We start from the raw sequence: 20,612 nt of genomic DNA, 5'->3' as shown, positions 1-20,612 counted from the left end.
TAAATCCTTGCTCCTGAGTATTTAATTATTTTGCCTCGATCAAACAATATTTAGGATTTAAATAGTTGTATCTATAGAGAATTAAGTTAAATAATTGTCAAGTCATAAATTCTCTCAGTACTGTTACAGTGTCATTAAATAACCGGAATAAGCACAAAGTCAAGTCTACTTAACAAGTTATGTTTCACATGAGAATCATATTAGGCTTGTATTTGTAACAGTATTTAAAAAAAATAGGTTTCAAAGAAAAGCTGTTAATATGCAAGGAAAACCCTCAACAAAAAGCCAAAGGCTCAAAGTATTTTACATTTTTTACAGCTTTCGTAGACTTCAATAAAACGAAATTATAAGGGGAAGATTAGCTTCAAGTTAAGTGCATATGAATGATGCTTTCCTTATGTCACAGTAGAATATTTGTACTTGCTTAAACCACACCACCAGCATAAACCAGTGCGCAGTACCAAAAAATTGAATTTGCTGTGTGCACTGATCAAACCACTTTCAAGTAAAGTAAGTAGCCTACAACAGTTTTTAACTTATTTTTTAACGAAGTACATGCTCTTTACAACTTGGCTTAAAAAAGAAAACACAACAGTAAATCTTTTACATTAGTCCAATGTTTCAAATGGTCACATTACTAAAGATGACGGTCAACGTAAATAAACACAACATAGGCCTAACTGTTTAAGTAAACCTGATTGTTAAAGCCTTCGTTTTCTCTAGAACCCCAAGCGACCATTCCAGGGTTCAAAATGACTTGCAGGCGCTGTTTGACCCTGAGAATGGAACTGAACCTTCACCTGATAGTGTTCCTTCAAATGAGATGAACTCAGACCCAATAGGAACAATTGGAGTTAAGCCAAAAACCGGCAATCCCTTCATTCAACGAAAACACTGACAGTCCTAAAAATGACATTTATCAGGATCTACAAATTGTCCAATTGTACACAGAGACCTCCAGTGAACAGAGGGGGTTTCTAGAACCCAGAGTAATCATTCTTGGGTATAAAATGTGGGTATAAAACCTGACGCCTTACCTGAAAATGCTGCTGTAAATAAAACAGAAATAAACAAAATGAAAGCAAAAGAGTTCAAGGTTTTCTTTAAAAGAAATTGTGGGTTCGATCCAAAGGGAATTGCACATACTTAGAAACAAAATGTATAGTGTAATGCAATGTAAGTCACTTTGGATAAAAGCGTCTGCCAAATGCATAAACATAAACGAAAATGAAAAGCAATAACCTGCAAGAACCTTCAGGTCCAAACAAATACTAAATGAAGTTTAAAATAGGTGTTGTTAGGGTCTACAAATTTCTTAAGTGTTGCAAAAGTGTTCTTGCTTGTTACTAGGGTATTTTGGCTGCTAACTTGGTGTTAGAGCTGGTTATTAGGCTGTTCATCTGTTAGGCTATATAAGCTGGTTAGTAGGTATTGCTAAGGTGCATTAGCTGGTTACTAGTGCGTTTCATCTGGTTGCTAGGCATTGTTAGGGTCTATAAGATATTTGCTGTGTGTTGCTAAGGAGTTGTTTCTTGTTGTAGTATATACTTAAGAAACAGTTTAGTTCGCAAGACAATTGTAGCGGTTTTGTTAACCAGTATTGTGATCGTCTGATATCGTCCTGGGTTATAACATACACATGACCACTTACGGGCGTGTTGTGAGAACCAAGCTCATTATTATTAATATTATCTCTTCACAATAAGTTATTGCAGGACATTATATATACGCATAAAGAGATAATTAATTACAAAATAACTTTATTGAAACGTCACGTTTCTTTATAAGAAACTAGGAAAGGCTCTAAAACATGATTCCCCCCACAAATAAAACATTGCTGTGCTTACCAATCCCTTCTACAAAAAAGGTTTTAGGCACAGCTATGAATCATGTCATCAGAATTACAGTTCCAGTTCTCGTCATCTAGTGGATCATGCATATCCCTGCACTGCAGATCCCCAGATGGACTTTCAGTGAAAGATTTTTTGGAGAAGATGACCCATTCTTTGCTGATGTTAACACCATGCACCTGGCAAAGTTCAGCAGCCAGTGGAACTTTGAGAAACAGGAGGCGTGACAGTCTCTGGAGAGGGTAGCGACAGTTGTGGCTGTTGTAGCCGTGGCTGTACAGCAGGAGTAGATCTCTCCTGCAGGACAAGACGTGTCTGTGGAGGGCACAGACCTGCATGAAATCCAGTCTCTGTGCCAGGCGGAGAAACTGAACTGGGTTGCTCTCGGTATGTGCCCTGTTTGCAGCCAGAGCCAGCTGAACCGCTGGAGAGTGGCGTATTCGCCCAGGCAGCTGAAGTGCATGTTGCATGGCGTGAAATGAACCTGTTACGTATCATGTGTAGATATACAATGTAAATGTTTATTATTGAACGTGAATGTGTTTTTGAAGACATGCAGTATTTATATGATGTTAGATATCTATGTTAGCTACAGTATTAGTGTCTTTTAATATTAACTCACCCAGGTTATAGAGCAGACTCAAGGCCTGGAACTCCTCCTGATGCTGGTGCTTTCCTTCTCTGTAGCACTCTAGCAGCCAGCTTAAAGTTTCCTGCAGGTGAGTGTCATTGATACGCGGGTCAAAGTACTGAAGTGGCTGTCCACAGAGCCTGTAAGATGCGTAGAGGAGGAAACGCACACTTTTCTCTAGCATAGTCACACACTCCGGCCCAGACAGACGCTGGATAATCATGTCTTGCCGTACGCTACGTAGGCGGTCGAAAACAAAACTGTACACCTGTGGAAATAAATGTAAAAAAATTGGTTATACAAATAAAAAAGGGTTAATATGGATTTCACGCTGACTTTAAGAAAAAAAGCTAGTTCAGTTATGGATTTAACCTTAAAAGCGTAACAAGATGCCACTACCATACCTCAGTCCACGGCTGAAATGTTTTAGAAGCTGCAATGTCATCTACTAAGTAACAAACAGTCTTTAAAAGCACAGATGAAGGTCGAAGGTCACTGGGTCGCGTGGAGTCTTTTCCCGCAGCGGGTCGCGAGTATTCTTTGACAGCACGTAAGACATCGCCACGAGGCAAGCGATCCCGTTCTGTGCCAGGCACCAACTCAAATTTGTGAAGTCTGTTTTGTGCCTCTCGCTGGCGTAATTCATTGGCGGGGCACATAGTCATACAGATGCCATGGGGCACCTGGTCTTTGACCTTCTGCTCAACGGCCCTTTCCCTGTTCGCTCTGTCCTGATCCTTATGCCTGTGCCCTCTGCCCCTCCTAGCTTGAGGCCACCTAAACATTATACAAGAAATACAATTTGTGATGACGTTCAAAGAGGTTGTGACATTTGCTATATACGTTGGCAGATTCAGGAGAACCATTCTCACCAGACTCTTAATAGTTATATGCATTTAAAACATTTCATCTATCTGTCTGATATGCAGAGAACATTTCTGTTCCAGGTATTTAACTAATCAAAGTCTGATTTATTGTCAATTCTGCCACATGTACATTTAACGTTAGAGAATTGAAATTGCGTAACTCTCTGACCCTTGGTGCATTCAGATAACAATAACACTGACAGAAGAATGTAAAAATACAGATTAAACATATATACAAATAAGGACATATAAAAAAAGATTTTCGTAAAATTGCCGTTTATCGCAAATATAAACGAGCTGCCACGTGCACGTACGCCGGAGGGAGGATGTCCATTCGTTAATCACCATTCTCTATTAACGTTATGTGCTTTGTACCAACAGTCATGCCATTAGCCCATAGTTTAGTCCAATTATGAATACATTAGAAATTCTAATCGTATTTTCAGACATTCGAACTGTTTAACAATGAACAACGATTTGATTTATATGTCAAAAAAACGTTAAAGTTATAAAATCTTGAATACATCAAAATAAAAACAAAAACGGACACTCACGCGTTACTCATTGTTGTCCCGTTCTTTGATTGGGTGGAACCTAAGCGGTCATATGTCACTTGCAGCAACGACATCTCTGATTGGCCGCCTGTTTTCTTGAACCATGATGTCATATCCGATAAAAGCTACATTACGCTTTAAACATTACAGCTTGATAATAAAATTAATGTATATTTATTTTTTGTTTGTATTTATGTAATGTTCTTGTTATGAGTAAACGTTTTGTTTAGATGATAGGTTTTACGAAAATAAATTATCAGAGAATGGAAAGAGTAAAACAACCCTAAAATAATTAAAAAATTGTCACTTTTTTCATGTTTTATTTTATTACTTTTGTAAACACGGAACATTATATCTTACCTCATTAAAACATGTAAAGACTATTAGATAAATCATATGACAAATGGATTCTTTTTAGTAATGTGTAAGGCCTATAAAATTAATAATTAAATAAGAACAGCAATGCACACAATGATAGATTATATTTATGATACGGTGTAATGCGAATGTTACTCTCAGTTTGACTTCAAATAATGCTGTAAAAAATAATCCAAAAGGATTTACATTTACTGTTTTCTAAAATGTTGAGAAAAAACGCTTGTTATTGTATATAAAAAACTATATTAAATTTATTAAAACATTCACAGCTTTATCTTGACAATCCAAATTAATCATTACATAATAACATTATTTTAAAGTAACAGAAACTTGTAAGAACGTCTGACAAACTAGACACAAAGATGTAATCAAAATAACTTTTAATTCTTTCTCTGTACATGTATAAATATTCATAAACCATTTCATGACATGGAGGGACAGAAGAGAGTCTGAGCCGTGCCCTGTCCAATCTGGTCTTCCTCCAGTGATTGCTGGATCAAAACCGTCTCATGGCTTACTAACGAAGACACCTCCAGAAGTTCAGAAAAAGTCCTTTTAAGAAAATATAAAGCATACATTTGTATAAGAACATCTGCGATGATTTGTGAAAGTAACGCTTCCAATACTACGGTCCACAAACAAAGCCTATCATATGTTAATCAATATACATTTTCACCTTGACAATTGTTCGCTGATCTCATGTGCTGAATTTTTCATTTCTCCAAGACATTCTGCTGATGCCTCACTATCAGTGGAAATTCCCTGTGCATACTGCTGCAAGACACGCTCACTCTGATTCAGACATCCGACTGCTTCGGCTGTGTAAGACAAATATTTCTCAATGAATGCTGTGTGCAGTGATGTTAGGTTAAGTGCTTTTGAACAACATTTAACTTAATTTTTTGCAAACTACCACAAGAGGGCACATATGCTTTATTCAGGACTTTTCTCAAAACCACTGCACATTCAATTAGAAGTAACATTTTTCTAACAAAAATTAAAATACATAGTTAGAAGCAAACAAAAATGTTTGCAGGACATGTAAAACTCTGAAGAGTCTGAACTACCAACTCGCAGTCAAAAAAAAATGGCTAAATGCAATATCCCTGTATGTACAGTAGACAATAGACAACCATTTGAGTTTCTGTGCTCTTTAAGAAGCAAAATCTCACACACCTAAGAAATGTCCGGCGTTCTCTCCAATGTGAACATTCTTTATGGGTAGCTTATGCCTTGTGGCATCAATGGCTCTTGCAAAGGACTTATACTCCTCTGAAAACGTGTTTCCTGCGGCAGCAACAGAACCTAAAGCCTCAATCTGCAAGAGGAAAGAGAACCTCAAAGAGGGTGCATAAAAAACAAATATTCTAAAGAAATCCTGTTAAATACGCAGAAATAACCTGCAAGTCCAGTAAACTGTTGAGCTGTTTCTGCTTCTCCAGGACAAGATACTGTCGTTTCATGCGATGAACCTGCGAGCGCAACTGCTGTTCTTTCTCCATAACAGTCAGAATATTCCTCTCTGCCTCCTCTCTCAGTGTTTGATTCTTATGCTCAATCTAGAAAAAATAAAAAACACAAAAAGACTTCAAAAAAGAAATTCTGACACAAAAATAACATGATAAAAGATTAGTGGAGAAAAACAGTAAATAGTGGTTAGCTCAGACCTTAGCAGTGAGAAAGGCCAATAAAAACGTTTCCATTGCCATGTCCCTTTCATCATTTTTAACGTCTGCTGTGCTTGGAGGAGTAGCTTTATCTGGAAAGAAGTGACTTGTTACACAAGCAGGTTTACGGACAATGGTATTACCCCAAATTACATTAGCACCACACCTTTGATGACAGAGACATCAAAATCTGGACATATACAGTGGCCATCCAACACAGTTGACTGCATGACATTTCCTCCGAAATTTGAGGACTCCAGAATGCTGGTAATCACTGGCGGAAGAAATGTTTGCTCAATATGCTACGCCTCAGCAATCATGACCTGTTAAGAATCTTATAAGATTCTTATCTAATAAAAAAATCTTGTAAAACAATTATTAAAATGAACAAGTAGTTCCCATAAAACAGTGGGTTTACATAACAAATGTACTGCTGAAATGGTGGTTTAGCCATAAGCTCACATGGAGAGTCCTTGTCTGAAAGAACACTCATTGTGCGTCTTGAGGGTGCGCCTTCTCTTGGTTTTCGTGTGCCGCCTACTCTGGGAGAGGAAGGTCTGGGAGGCTGCAGGATTGACTGCTGGTGTGCACTGTTCTACAGACATCACAATATGTAACAATAGTTCTTATGGGTATCATAGTGAAGTGACACAAAAAAAAAACATCACTCACATGCATTACTACACAGTCAATTACCTTTGCAGGAGCCTTGGGTTCAGTTTGCATGTACCTGGACTTCACAATCGTGCCAGAAGCTAATAATCAGTAATATCAGATGAATGTATTACTATATGTTATACCATTTGATAATGGAGATTATAAGATCAGATGCGCTTACTTTTGCTTTTCCTCCTCGCACCACTGTTATTTCCACTATTGACCTCATTGTCAGTTGATAAACTGAAATACAGACAGATGCTGTATAAATATCAACATTTTTGTACATGTAACTTATATCTATGATCCCCGAAATAGAAGCACATTTACACGTAAACTTTACATATTATAACAGTGATAAATCGTCGACACATCTAAAATTTTCAATAAAAAATGTGTGATTTGATTGCCACAACTAATTTTACCATAATATTCCTCCAAATACCATGGTTAAGCTGTGGTTACAGTAGTAAAACCACTGTTCATTTCCGTATGAGTAACTATAAATGTGTATATATATATATATATATATATATATATTACAATTTAAACCAGTCTTACTTTTTTGGGTCACTTGAAGAAATTTTCCGTAAAGTTTGGGGCTTTTTAGATGCCATTGTTCAACACCACCGTCACCGTTTCAGGAGGTAAGTGAAATTTAACTCGCGGTCTTTTCTTCCTCTGCGCTACAAACTCAGCACATAAGCTCAACTGAGCGCCCCCTGCTGAACGGGTGTTTAATACACGTCAAGAAAGTGGTAAAAAATACAACCACTATAGAAAATAAACAAAACTTTTGTACTGCGATTTTTTTGTCAGTAATAAATGAGCTTTTTGAAAATTTAACATAAATTACATGTTTATATTACATTTTATATTAAGTAAAACATGTTTAATGTATAGACAACTGCGATCATTAATTATTGATCTGTGAATTGCTACATGATTATAAAGGATAATTTGAATTACAGAGTAAACTAAAACATATTGACAGGACTGTTGAATAAATCATATTTCAGGAAAAACTAAATAATTCATCATTGGAATTAACATATGTTAGAAAGTCAATAATATAATACATTAACCGGGCCAACACTTGTATTAATAAATTAAAGTCCATAGAATCTATTTTCATTTAATTTATTTATATACTTTGGGTTTGTCAGTAAGTTGTGTCCGCCCACTTCAATGTGCAACTTAGATCAGAACAACTTCCATATTTCTTCATACATAAAAATGTTTGATCTCGCGCCATGAGGATCTGATCGTATGTAGTTTAGAGGTCTGTAACTCTGGTAAGTACAAAATTAATATTCTTTTGTTACTTTTTTCTTAAGTTATAAAAAGTGTGAAGCTAGATTAGCCATAGTTTGTTAGCAAGCAAGTGCACCAAGTTTACTAACCCTGTAATAGGACACCTTTCATTGCTGTTTATCGGAGGTTCGGTGGCTTTGAAATACGTTTTAGTTCAATTACTGTAGTTTTCTCTCGGTGTAGTTTGTGGAAGTGCTGTTTATTTAGCGTGTCAATGTTATTAGCACGTAGCAAGCTAAAAACTGATCTCTCCCACTTGAACTACTAGCCAAGTCTTCACACATATTTTATTATGACGAAAACAGAGATGCATAATTGTTGTTTGTGGAAAAGGTAAGATGATGTATGTTACACCCGCTATTCAAATATCAATTTGTGTGGAGTTGGGTGTGGATCAACTTTCTGCAAAGTGTAGGAATGTGTGTGTGTGTGTGTGTGGGGGGGATGTGGATCATCCTGTGAAGATAAATATTTGTTACTATATGATATCTGTTTAGTAATCAGATTTCCTCCATGTAATTACATCAGTTAAATGCTTTTGGTTGTTTTTTCCAAAACCCTCTAAAATGAATAAATATTTATGTCACAGATCAGTTTCCCTCAAGGTTTACTCTAGTTTCACAGCTCAATGAAAGTTCATGAGTGGTGTGAAGTTACAGTGTTTCCATTACTCCTCGGGGACGCTCCATCTCACTGGCTTTATTCAGTCCTTTCTCATAAAGAATCTGCTCGAAGTAATGTCACAGCTTTACATTGTTATAGATTGAAGAATGCTCTCTACTGAAACTCATTGTGGGATTTTTTTATGTTGCAGGGTTGGAGAACAGTTGGGATGGCCTCTAAACTATTCGACAGACTTCGCCGTACATTATTCAAGGAAGGAGAGCTGCCTTCGGAGACGGATGGAAAAGATGACTTTCCAGAAAGTTCCGAACTTGAGGATGATACAGACTGCATCTCGGCCAGGCTCAGTGGTACCCTGTGCTTTGAGGGCGATGGGGTTCTTGAATCAGAGGATGCTGGCGATGCATCAGGACCAGACAGTGATTCTGACTTTTTGGGGGATTCTCTGGATAATGCATGTAGTAGCACAGGTAGTCCTCAATTTTTGTCTATATAAAGCTAATAATATTATTGTTATAAACAATATGAGTAGTTCATAAATTCAAGACGCACACCCTACAACAACTAATTGAGTTTAAGCGATAGTTTGAAATATCTGCCATCATTTATTCACCCTCTTGTCATTTTAAACCTGTGTGACTTTATTTCTTCCCCAAAACACAAAAGAAGCTATTTTGAAGAAAGTTGGTTACCGAACAGCGCCAGCAACCATTCAGTTCTATTGTATGGACAAAAAACCAACCATGTGAGAAACACAAATATAAGGTGTTACACACAAAGTCTTAAATCCGTCATTAATGTGACACTTTACAGTTTGTGGGCTGATGGTTTTTAATGTTACTCACACAAAGTTTGGTTGAGTTGCTATATAGAGCATACCGATCCTTTATGGTTATGGACTGTCCTTGTACAGAAAGAGCTCTGTAAAGATGTTTATAAAAATAATACATTGGTGAAATTACGATTATTCAATAACCTTTATGAATTCTTAAGGAAACTGTTACTTTAAGCTTAAACATGTTTGACAGTGTTTTTACAATGCTAAAATTATAGACAGATTTCACTTCTCCTATTTGGTTAGAGGAACTATTTCAGTTCAGTTGATTTTGTCTTTGGTCTATAGATGCTAGCCCCATGGGTCCTTCTCCAAAAGGCTCTAACATGATCACCAGACAACTACAAGAAAACTGGCGGGCCTCAAGAGCTCGCTGTATTCCTGAAAAACTTATTTTTGAAGTGACTGATGCTAGTGTTGTTCATGAGGCAAATTCCAAGTATGTGGTAAGTACCCTAACCACAAGAGTAAACCATTGTGTTTTTATTTTTAGCTGGTGATAGATGGTTTGGAATTTACCACCATCTAAACCCCACCAAAATTGTTCTATATTTGTACATTTGTATTAGGGTAGATGACAAATTTCTATTATTTTATACCTCCTAGACTAAATTTGTCAGATGATTATATATTAAGAACATTTTTCGGACGCTAGAATGTGATTCAACTTTTACTTTGTAAATTGTCAACTACCCTCTTACAAGTTCTTTTTCTGTAGCTTTACACCATTCACGTCATCCATTCTGGCACATTCGACAAAACTCCCGCAGTCATCACTCGCCGCTACACCGACTTCGAACGGCTACACAGCCGTTTGCGTCGTCGTCACGGGGATGAGATGGACGGCGTTTACTTCCCTCGTAAAAAGCTGCGCAAAAACTTTGTCGCCGAGACCATTGCCAAGCGCAGCCGGGCCTTTGAGCAATACTTGAGCCACCTGTACTCCCTTCCCGAACTACGGACAACACCCACATTTCTTGAGTTCTTCTACCTGGGCGATCTACGTGCTGGCCAGATGCTGATGCGCGTGGGCCGCTACCAAGAAGCCCTGGGTTCTCTTCTCAACGCGCTGAGACTCAAGGAGAAGTTAGGATGTCATCAACTCCTCCAGCAAAACCATTTCCAGAGGGTTCATTGGTTCTTCACGCTCTCTGCGTTGGTCATCTGCTTCCAGGAAGTAGAGCAGCTTAGTGAAGCTCAGGAACACTGTGACCGAGCCCTGCAGGATATGGCGCCTTCCAAGGAGGCCTTGCAGCAACACCAGTTGCATTCTCTGCTCATCCCTCTTCTTCAGTGTAACGTTAGACTGTCCTGGAAGATCTCAAAGGACAAGAGACGCTGGGAGGCTCTACTGCAGGAGATTCAGGAGCAGGGGATTGATATTGGGAGTCAACCCACGTTAAAGGAGTGTTTATTTAAAGAAAGCATTGAGGAGAGCGAGGGGGCGGTTAGGGCTAAGAGCAAAAGTGAAGATGCCTCATAGGCGGTTGGGTGTAGGATGTTAGGGATTGTTTTTTTTTACTTTACTGTTCACAGTTGTGATGTTTTTGAAAGCAATATGTATGATAGTGTGCAAAGAAATCCTGTGGAATTAATACTAACTCATATAATGCACAAGTTGCCTAGAACAATCATTTTCAAGCGGGCACATCATGGACACATCATGGACACATTTGATAATTTTCACTGGGTTTTGGTAAAACTCGAGAAACTTTTTGAACCACTTAGTAGAGTTACAATATATGTGTGCCTTACGTCTGCCGTAAACAACTCTCAGACAACGGTTGTGATCACACTAAAAGGAGTCTCAATTTTAACACCACTAATATCCATTGCTTTAGATAGCATGTGTAGCTTTGAACCCTATGCAGTCAGGGTGAGCAGAAATGACTCTAAACTACATTTATGTTTACATTCAGTTGCCTTTGACTCACTAGCAGTTAAGTGAAAGAAATGAATCCTTTAAAGGCACAAAATACAGCTAGACATTTATGCATAAAACACTACAATTGCAGCTTTTTAGAACAGCTATGTTTTTTAATTACGCACATGATCTCTTTACGTCAACAGACCATTTCAATGTAATTTGGCCTTATCCAAATTTATATTTTAGAATGCATCAACCGATCAGTATTGCGTATATATTTTAAAATCTAAAGATGGAGGAAATCTTTTTGATTCAAATAACATTTTCCCTTCTGGTTTGCTCACTAAATTTTAGCTGGATTTTATGTATTTATTTATTGTTGGTGGATAGAGTTGAATCATTATATATTTTGGCACCAAGCCATTTGCCAGTTTTTTACAAATCTGTCATTTTTTCAAAAATAGATTTAATAAATACTTGGAGATTTTTGATTCAAATTTTGGAAAAACACGTTTATGCACTGAATTTAACTAGTTACCAAAATTGCTGTTAAATTCACATGAGGTCAATATAGTCCTAAATATTTTGCACAGCACTTTGAACATGTTCTGCTCTCCTTTTAAATCCAGAGTAAACTTACATTCAAGTGCAGAGAGGATCAGGATGACAATAAAGAGTACTGTAGGATGTTCTTGTGTCTTATTATAAAAGGGAAAGATGAGTATTTGAGCATGAAATTAAAAACGACATGTACATTTGAATGTTAATGTGATACAATATTAATAAATGTCATTTTAAAAACTGCTTCACAGATTGACATGAACTAATGTTATTCTTTTTATTCTTTACATTTAAATGAAAAACTATGATTATTTGCAAGAGAATGTAACCACATTACACCTGGAACTCCAATCTCTAAAATAATGCCATTTCTTTTGTTTCTGTTATTGTCAATGAAAATAACAGCAAGTGAATACATTTTAACTTATAACAACAATTACGTAATGTGTAAAATGAAATGCCTACAGATGTCATCGAAATATACTGCATGCTTTAAATAAGTTATTCTCAAACTTTTCAGATCAAGTATAACCTTTCATAAAAGGAGATCATAATGATTGTATTGCTGTCACTGTTATAATATCAAATTAATATAAAGAGAAGAGCAAGAGAGACTGCTTATTTAGGTAGATAATTTTAAAGGTTTATTGTTTTAAAAGCTTATGGTCTGGTTTCACAGACAAAGCTAAAGGCTAGTCCCAGATTAAAATGTCTCAACTAAATATAGTTTGCCCAGAAATATCTTAAAATAAATCAGTGCCATAGTTTTGTCTTCTTCTAAGGCATTTTTATAAAAGCGACATAAGGATTTTAATTCAAGTAAGGCTTAGTCCAGGAGTTCTTTGAAGATTATATATTTGAAAGGAAATGTTCATCTTAACTGTCTTTAATAACAATAAAGCACTTATGATGGATATGGGGAATATCCTCAGATAGTCTTTAATCAGAAAAACGTAGAATAAACTAAACCTTTTTGAATAGATGGGTTAATATTACAAAATTCTACAATCAATCAGACATAGAAGGAAAAATATATGACATCGTTAAATTCAAAATTGTGTCTAATGTCAAATTCCGCCAATTAAAGGCCAACACTACAGCACATATACAGAGAATCAGGAAGTTTTGGTCTGTCAGTGAATGCACTGAAAGAGAAAGCTATGCAAGCTGCTTTCTGCCGTCAATGGCAAATTTTGCTGTGAAACCTATAAAGGTAGCCTATTTTATGATGCATAAAAATGTAATCAATTAATTATAACTGATACAGTGGAATTGTCAGGTATATATCAAAGTTCAAGTACAGCCTATGTCAAACAATCTATTTGAATTATAAGGTTGCATTTTATATTAATGGAGAGTAATCTAGGCCTTATATTTAAAATGAGTGAGTAGGTATGTCTATGATCCTTAAAAACCTTTTAGTTAAAATGTAATGAAAAATTGGGGTGTCCTGCTCTTAAACTTTGTGGCTTCTTTGACTAATCATAATTCTGTTTATGAATCAGAATTATAATACATTTTGAGTTTTTCCCAGAGCCATTGAGAGAGAAAAAGAGAAAGAGGGAGAGAGAGAGAGAGAAAAAGAGAGAGAGGGAGAGAGAGAGTCGCTCAGTTGACTTCAATAGAACAGTTTTTTCACAGCAATGGCGGTTCGTGGAGGCTCTCAGTGGTTCCCGGGCCAGAAGTTACTAGTAACGCATGGAGCTGCAGATAAACAGCCCAACAGAGGAACACTTTTAACCCATTTAAAGAAAAAATGTGACAGAAATAAAGCATAAAGAGAAACATAACTTTCTCGAACTTTCTGAAGGCTCCATGAATCACGTGACACCGTTGGCGTATCTCTCTCAATGGTTCTGGTTTTTTCCTACTGTTGAAAACAGTTTGGCCCAGTTGCATAAAGTTTGGCTCTAAATTAAGATTGAGTCTCAACAACAAGCAATTAGTTAAGATTAATCAGTCGTACTATTTTTGTATATTCCAATTAGCCCAATCTACCTTTTCATGTAACTGATTTAAAGAAGTTATCACCAGTCAAGAAGAAACAATATGACTAACTTCTTAAACTAGTCTAAGCAGTCTATGCAACTGGCCCTTGGTTTTGTGGAGAACTGAGAGTTGTCATGGTCACACTAGAAATTACTTCTGGGGATTAAGGGGATGCAACATGCGTCTTTAAAAGCGGTGTTGTGGAAGTTTGTTTCACTATATATTTACAGAAAAACGTTAACCCTATTATCTACAGAAAGAGTTCGGTTAAGTGTTCCTAAAATATAGGACATTTAATAAATGTGCAAGCATCTATCGCTGTGTCAACCCAGCGTTGAACATAGTAATCGCCTTTAGAATGGAAATAGAGAAGATGTGAATGTGAACAGATGGTTTCTTGATGAACTTTAACACTGACGTAGAAGACCTCCATGCCTCCTCCTAGGGACTTTCATTCAAACCAATCCGAATTAAAATGGGAGTAGGAAAGACTCTTTTTTCCGGAGGAACCACAGGTAGGAAACTCTCAACGACCAACTTATCTTGAAACAAAATCGCACCTCTTAATATTTAGGTTTTTTTCTGTTGTTTACATAATAATTGAAACTGTCAGAAGCCGAGTGATCGCCACGCGACTCCGATCTTCACGTCAGCTTCGAGAAAGTGGAAAAGTTACGAATTTACTCCTCAAAAGTAAACTTTGTTACAGTGTATTTGTTTATGTTATGTTTACAGTTATTCTGCATCTTTTATTTATATTTGGATCCACGTTGTCTTAAAGAGAGAGATCCGTCATTCGATCTTTGAATTGAATAGCTTGAAAAACGTTTATTATAAATAATGTTTGTACAAGAATCAGTAATATTGCTGTATTTCAATATATATTCGATTCGTGAAGCAAATGTACAACATTTTGGACGTGCATTTCTCATTCGTGTATTTATAATGCCTTCGTACTTTTTTCAATGTGAATAATAATGAGTAGGCTACACCAAAAACAGAAAATTTGAAATTATCCTGGTGTTATGTATATCTGCATTTTAACTCATCTGTAGGCTATGATTTTTGTTCAAGTTTAAATTTCACATGAAGAGGTCCTCTATGTATTGAAAATGTATTAATAAGAGTTAACATGAGCACTTGTGTGTTGTGTTAAAGTAAAATGAGAGCTGCCAATGCTGAGCTAATCAATAATGTCTTTATGTCAGAGGGAAGCTGGGCTACAGATCCGAGAGATGTAAGATCGGATTAACCCAGTGAGCTGCTCACTGACACTAATCACCAACACTCATTTCTCTCATGTTTGTTCCTTTTAGGCTTTGCGTATGGTGCTGATGCTGATGCTGATGCTGTTACTGAACATTTGGGACTTTGATGGCATAAAGATGACAAAACTTTAAGTAGAACTAAAGTCTTCCACTGATGATTCTCTCATCATCCGCAAGCACAGGTCTTATAGACCCCACTGACCCACTTCCAAATTATGTTTTAAAATGCCATTGTTTGATTTTAAGATATGGCAACAAAAACACATCATGTTATATTGGATGCTTATTGTGTCATAATAACTCCACCTGGGTTCTGAAATCATAGTCAAATGATATGCACTCTCAAACTTACAGTATATGATACATTTACACCGCACTGTTCTGGATCACGATTAAATATTTTTTTGTGTGTTTTATTGCAGAGAACTGCAAGAAATGTCTTGCTCAAAAGATCATGTTGTGCTCTTTGTGTACCGTATAAGCATGCGGCACAACCAGAAAGCCCTTCTGCTGTTGTGTGTGTGGCTTCTGTGCACACAGCCAGTGTCCAGCGGCAACCAAAGCTCTCGGGGCCAAACTGGTGAGCCAGGACACACACCCCAACACCCCCCTCACGTTGTATATCTCTCTCAGGTCTCATTACACACACTGGACACACATTTACAGTAAATGACCCTCTGGGAGCTCAGACCATTACTAATAACATGTAAACAACCGTTAACCACCCAGATATAATTCTAGCATGTGCTGTACTTTTATTAACATGTTTTCCTTAGAAAGACAAAAATATGAACTCTGTAATATTTCTTGAAAGAATGTTATTACTTCACCCATATTAAATATGGGACTAACAGATTTACACTGTCTTTATAATATATTATAAATGGTGTTTTAACACATTTCTGGTAAATTTTCATCATCATGTTTTAATATTCAATTATTTGTATATAATAGAGGGCTTTCTATATATTTGTTTATAATGGAGATCATAGATGAGTGTAAATGTGGTGTTGTCCATGTGATGGCGCCAAAAGATTAGAAACATTTGTTGTACACCATTGTTGTTTCTCTATAATCTTATATTTCCCAACAGATGTCCACATATAAAATGACAGACAATCAACAGTTGAGCAAACAAAATGTATGAAATAATAACCTTTTTATTTCTCACTGTTTTCCGTCAATCAAAGGTCGATATGAAGTTAAGCCGGGTACTTGTGAAGTGGTGGCGGCTCATCGTTGCTGTAATAAGAATAAAATCGAAGAGAGATCTCAGACGGTCAAGTGCTCCTGTCTGCCTGGACAGGTTGCTGGCACCACCCATGCCCAACCCTCATGTGTGGATGGTGAGTCAACTGTCATCCTCACCAAACATTGAAAATCTTGGTACAAAACCAATGATAATGACTATACTGATGTAGGAACGTGGTCCTTTATTTGTAGCTATTTTAGATGGTTGATTTAAATCTACATGCCAGTTGCGCACATACAGTAAAGAAGTAAACAGTTTTAATTATTATATCTGAAAGACAAGATAAATACTGTTAGGATAGGATGGTGGTCCACCACTCACCTTATGTCAGGAACCCATCCTATTATTATCCTATGTTTCCTATGAATAAATGAATCGTGATTGACAGCATCGTCTACTGAATTTTTTTACTTTGATGCTGTTGTTAACTGTTGTCAATGTAAAGTCAGAAGACAGCTGCCATGTCAGCCAGCGATACATAAACATTATTTATACCTCAGAGCCGTTTCCTTCAGTTGATGATTAGGTGTTTCTGTTTATTTTCATTTTAAAATGTCTATCTAAAGGGCTCTGACAACAGCGACATTAAAATCCTTTAATTTATCCAAAGCTTTTATTTTATCTCTGTGTTGAAAGGTTTTCAAGTCATATACAAATTTATTTTTATTTTTATTTGCACTCACCACTTAGAGGAAACCACTGATGGCATCTTTCGGTGATCTTAAAGGAATAGCTCACCACAAAAAATAATATTCTGCCATTATTTTCTCACCCTCTTTTTTTATTTCAAACCTGTATGATTTTCTGCAAAATACATTTGAAAAATGTTAGTAGCCGAACAACGACGGTATTGACTTCTATTGTACACAAAACCAATGCAATGATCGACATACTTCTGTGTTCTGCAGAAGAAATAAAGTCATACTGGTTTGGAAATTATGACAGAATGTTTATTTAGGGGTGAACTTTGAATATTTTTACCCACTTCCTCACTAATAATATCTCCTACATTGTGCCTGTTTGCTGTACGCAGCGATAGAATATAATTCAATTGCAATAGTGGTACTGATTTTCAATGAATAAAAAGTCTGTTAAATGATAACTAGATCTCGTCACATTTTCATAATTCAATATCACGCTGAAATAAAATGGCAAGAAAACCCTTTGAAATTGAAAATCAACATGTAATATCACATTCACTTTCACACATTTTCCTATATCTACAATAGCATTACAACATCCCGGCGCCTCGGGTGCACATCTATTGTGCTATGCAGGATATTACCATTTCACTGCTCAAAAGAATTTGCTGACTGGGAATGGATGTTATATCTATTTAAGCAAATGTTGAAGTTAAAGTCCGTCTCAAAAGATCCGGCTGAAGGACCAGCTTAGGCCAGCATGAATTTTGCTGGTTCATGCTGGTTCACACTGGTTAATTTCTAGATTATTGTTATGGAGTTATAGGGTGGTTTTGTGTAAACTGTACCGGACATTGTTTGCTCAGCATGGTTCAGCAATTATTTATTAATTATTTTCATAAAGTAAAGCATTTGGCTTTTAATGTTTTTGTGTGCATGTGCATTTTGGAAAGGGCTTGCTATGTTTCCTTAGAATTTCCTATGATTTGTTTTCATTTGGTTATTGGTGCATTTAATACAGGGGGTTTTATGTAAATATGTGACTTAATACATTTAATGATATATATATGTAAATTATGTGTAATTCATTATACTATGTTTAAACACTTGCACAGAAATGTTAACTGTGTAAATGTGTACAAGAAAATGTCTGTAAAGAATTGTAATTCTTTGTTACTTGTAATCTACAATTCTGTCTCATATCTACTGGCATGTTGGTCGGAACTGCACCCAAGTTTTTCACCTTCTGTTGGACTTGTGCATATGATTGAGTGACAATAAAGGGATGTGATTTGATTTTGACTCATCTATATCTTTCATGAATATACTGTAGCTTTCAAAGAGTAAACAGCATTTCTTAAATATACCAGATAGTGTAGTAAAAAACAAACACTTCTTCTCACACACTCTTTCTTGCCTTTTTTTCATTTCCGCCGCTCAGCTTCTGTCGTTCAGTGGAAATGGTGGTGTCAGATGGAGCCGTGTTTAACAGGTGAGGAGTGTAAAGTGTTGCCTGACCTCACTGGCTGGTCCTGCAGCTCAGGGAACAAAATCAAAACTACCAAGGTAAGATGCCAGTATATAAGGCAAGTCTAGTGTTTATTTCAAAATCTAGTCAGCAGTTTTGTTGTTACTACATGTCAAAGTTGATGCTCCAGATTCACCACCAGACGTTTTGGGCTACAACGTCCCAGTAGAGATGGCTCTTCTGCTGTTTGAACTGTTGACGCATCTGTTTGACTGTTTATGCAATGTTATTCCACCTGTCACATGAAATAGCGTCTAAGATGTATTTTGGCTCTTTTTCCTCTGCCTAGGTCACGCAGTAGATGAAATCTTTACACCTCAGACCACGGACATGTGATGACAGCTCATAATTTCACAGGAGCATATTTTTAAATGAAATGCAACAAATGTCAACAAAATTGCACTCTGTCGGCAAAAACATGCAAACTGTGAACTAAAAATGTGAGCTTTCAAATGATGCAAGTCATCGGGGGGAAATATAAGTAAGTTATGCTGTTATAAGTCTGAGTGAAAACTTTATGTAAGAAAAAAGAAAATGGTTTTATGTCTAATGTAACATTTTGTTTTATATTGATTTATTAATGAATTCATATGAAAATTACATATTTTGTTGTTGTACCATGTAAGTAATTATGTAAAGCACATCTGGTTTCCCCCAACTGCATTTTATTTGGATTTTAAAGATGGTTTAAACACAAAGGGGCGGTTTCCCGGACAGGGATTAGTTTAAGCAAGGACTAGGCCTGTTTTATAAAACATACCTTGCAAAAAATGAGGATTCAGCAGGATCCAGTGTAGTCATCGTGAAGTTACTGGAATTGATATGTTCTTCATGAGATTGTTGTGTTATTGTCAACATCATGTGATGTTCTAGAGGAAAATTATATAGCTGAATCAATTAGACACGAAGAATCAGTGTATGAAACTCAACAATGGTGACAATCAAGAAAAGAACGCTTCATGCTGAAATGCTTGCTGGGTAACATCATAGTTCAAAACTCATTCATGACTCCCAGCATGCATTGCAGTTGATCTGTTTATCTGAATTGATTTGGTGCTTGTCACCATTGTAGAGGTTTTCTATGATGAGTGTTGATGTTTAAACGTGTCGATAAAACTTTGTTTATTTTGTCCCAGAAATGTTACATTTGTGATCAGAACATAACAATCTATCCTCAATCTTACTATAAATTTAATGCGGCTTCTTGTTTTTATAACACACCAAATAAAGGCAATCTACTATAACTGTCCTGTTGTGACATTTCACTTTCTTTATGCTTTACATGTGATTTCGTTGAGAGAGAACAGGAGTAATGGAGGAGCAAAAAAATGTCACGAATCAAGGTCCCAACTAAAGCAAACACTGATCACAATAATGGTTTGATGAAATGTAATCCTTTCAACATGAATTGCGGGTGCAATTCATTACAACTTTTAGGAGTTGTAATGAGGGTATCTTGTTGGGTTTACTTGTTTCAGTTATTTTCACTTAACGTGCTAATTTCATGTTGAGTTTACATGTTTCACTCATGTTCTCTCTACATGTTAATTTCATGTTAAGAAAACATTACTCAAACATTTGGAACCACTGTCCATGATTAAATTATGTTAAACCGATCTTTCTTTGTGCAAGTTTTGAGCTAGAAACCTATACAATTGTGTTAAATGAAAGTGATTTGTTCAAGTAATGTGAACAACATCAAAAAATCATTTTTTTGAGTTAAATTTACCAAACGAAAGTCAGTTTTCGAAAAAGCTTTGACTAAAAAATATCTGGATTATGAAAGAGAAAAACTTGAATAAACGTCGGTTCAGTTTTTACACGATGGAGACAGCTCCAGCAGGCAAAGGGTCTGAAAGACGAGACCATGGTTTCCCTCTTTCTTTTGGACATGTACATGCTTCGAGAAGAATTTAATGGATTTAGTCTGTAAAACTTGGATTTACGCAACACATTCATGTGTTTGGAGGAGGCGTTGCTTTGGAAGGTGAATCGCATACAGGGTGGGATTATAATTTCAGTGCTAGCAGGCTCAAATTAACTTCCTTTCCAAGTCAACCCCCCCACCTTTAAGCCCTGTCCGGTAAACCGCCCTAAAAAGTGTCCTGGTGGTCTGATAAATATTAAAGA

The 20,612-nt window shown here is 36.4% G+C and overlaps 4 protein-coding genes across 6 annotated transcripts; 2 read left to right on the top strand and 2 right to left on the bottom strand.

Moving 5' to 3' along the window:
• Nucleotides 1–1,743: 1,743 nt before the first annotated feature.
• Nucleotides 1,744–3,941, bottom strand: sac3d1 (SAC3 domain containing 1). 2 transcript variants are annotated; one of them, XM_056733416.1, is made up of 4 exons: nt 3,902–3,941; nt 2,886–3,258; nt 2,473–2,749; nt 1,744–2,334 (listed from the first exon to the last, which is right to left on the bottom strand). In XM_056733416.1, exons 1-4 carry the CDS (start codon nt 3,910–3,912, stop codon nt 1,871–1,873), a joined length of 1,125 nt encoding a protein of 374 aa, XP_056589394.1. In that variant the 5' UTR covers nt 3,913–3,941; the 3' UTR covers nt 1,744–1,870. The 2 variants fall into 2 exon arrangements, with proteins under 2 accessions (XP_056589394.1, XP_056589393.1); XM_056733415.1 differs by lacking the exon at nt 3,902–3,941 and adding an exon at nt 3,662–3,879.
• A 701-nt stretch (nt 3,942–4,642) lies between these two features.
• On the bottom strand, nt 4,643–7,279 carry haus8 (HAUS augmin like complex subunit 8). The gene is made up of 10 exons (XM_056733594.1): nt 7,165–7,279; nt 6,785–6,846; nt 6,643–6,701; nt 6,409–6,541; nt 6,113–6,220; nt 5,947–6,038; nt 5,680–5,838; nt 5,456–5,597; nt 4,956–5,097; nt 4,643–4,831 (listed from the first exon to the last, which is right to left on the bottom strand). Exons 1-10 carry the CDS (start codon nt 7,218–7,220, stop codon nt 4,702–4,704), a joined length of 1,083 nt encoding a protein of 360 aa, XP_056589572.1. The 5' UTR covers nt 7,221–7,279; the 3' UTR covers nt 4,643–4,701.
• A 493-nt stretch (nt 7,280–7,772) lies between these two features.
• Nucleotides 7,773–12,047, top strand: snx21 (sorting nexin family member 21). Of its 2 annotated transcripts, none has more exons than XM_056733166.1 (4): nt 7,773–7,898; nt 8,732–9,011; nt 9,665–9,822; nt 10,095–12,047. In XM_056733166.1, exons 2-4 carry the CDS (start codon nt 8,750–8,752, stop codon nt 10,857–10,859), a joined length of 1,185 nt encoding a protein of 394 aa, XP_056589144.1. In that variant the 5' UTR covers nt 7,773–7,898; nt 8,732–8,749; the 3' UTR covers nt 10,860–12,047. The 2 variants fall into 2 exon arrangements, with proteins under 2 accessions (XP_056589144.1, XP_056589143.1); XM_056733165.1 differs by lacking the exon at nt 7,773–7,898 and adding an exon at nt 7,961–8,250.
• A 3,180-nt stretch (nt 12,048–15,227) lies between these two features.
• Nucleotides 15,228–18,783, top strand: LOC130409536 (chemokine-like protein TAFA-4). The gene is made up of 5 exons (XM_056733569.1): nt 15,228–15,243; nt 15,484–15,641; nt 16,252–16,407; nt 18,396–18,520; nt 18,772–18,783. Exons 2-5 carry the CDS (start codon nt 15,497–15,499, stop codon nt 18,781–18,783), a joined length of 438 nt encoding a protein of 145 aa, XP_056589547.1. The 5' UTR covers nt 15,228–15,243; nt 15,484–15,496.
• Nucleotides 18,784–20,612: the final 1,829 nt, after the last annotated feature.

The sequence above is a fragment of the Triplophysa dalaica genome, chromosome 20 (assembly GCF_015846415.1).
Source record: "Triplophysa dalaica isolate WHDGS20190420 chromosome 20, ASM1584641v1, whole genome shotgun sequence".
Taxonomy (NCBI): Eukaryota; Metazoa; Chordata; class Actinopteri; order Cypriniformes; family Nemacheilidae; genus Triplophysa; species Triplophysa dalaica.
Note: the sequence above shows the minus strand (reverse complement) of the source record. Positions and strands in the feature narration are given on the sequence as shown.

Excerpts from the sequence above, each read along its gene's own strand:
- sac3d1 (XM_056733415.1), bottom strand. The coding sequence starts at position 3,681 with ATGGACATCCTCCCTCCGGC. Across the intron at positions 2,750-2,885 it reads CATTTCAGCCGTGGACTGAG|GTGTACAGTTTTGTTTTCGA; the intron begins GTATGGTAGTGG and ends TTATTTCCACAG. Across the intron at positions 2,335-2,472 it reads GAGTCTGCTCTATAACCTGG|GTTCATTTCACGCCATGCAA; the intron begins GTGAGTTAATAT and ends GATACGTAACAG.
- haus8 (XM_056733594.1), bottom strand. The coding sequence starts at position 7,220 with ATGGCATCTAAAAAGCCCCAAACTTTACGGAAAATTTCTTCAAGTGAC. Across the intron at positions 6,847-7,164 it reads TCTTCAAGTGACCCAAAAAA|TTTATCAACTGACAATGAGG; the intron begins GTAAGACTGGTT and ends TCTGTATTTCAG. Across the intron at positions 5,598-5,679 it reads ACAGTTTACTGGACTTGCAG|ATTGAGGCTTTAGGTTCTGT; the intron begins GTTATTTCTGCG and ends TTCCTCTTGCAG.
- snx21 (XM_056733166.1), top strand. The coding sequence starts at position 8,750 with ATGGCCTCTAAACTATTCGACAGACTTCGCCGTACATTATTCAAGGAA. Across the intron at positions 9,012-9,664 it reads TAATGCATGTAGTAGCACAG|ATGCTAGCCCCATGGGTCCT; the intron begins GTAGTCCTCAAT and ends TTTGGTCTATAG. Across the intron at positions 9,823-10,094 it reads AGGCAAATTCCAAGTATGTG|CTTTACACCATTCACGTCAT; the intron begins GTAAGTACCCTA and ends CTTTTTCTGTAG.
- LOC130409536 (XM_056733569.1), top strand. The coding sequence starts at position 15,497 with ATGTCTTGCTCAAAAGATCATGTTGTGCTCTTTGTGTACCGTATAAGC. Across the intron at positions 15,642-16,251 it reads AAGCTCTCGGGGCCAAACTG|GTCGATATGAAGTTAAGCCG; the intron begins GTGAGCCAGGAC and ends CGTCAATCAAAG. Across the intron at positions 16,408-18,395 it reads CCAACCCTCATGTGTGGATG|CTTCTGTCGTTCAGTGGAAA; the intron begins GTGAGTCAACTG and ends TCCGCCGCTCAG.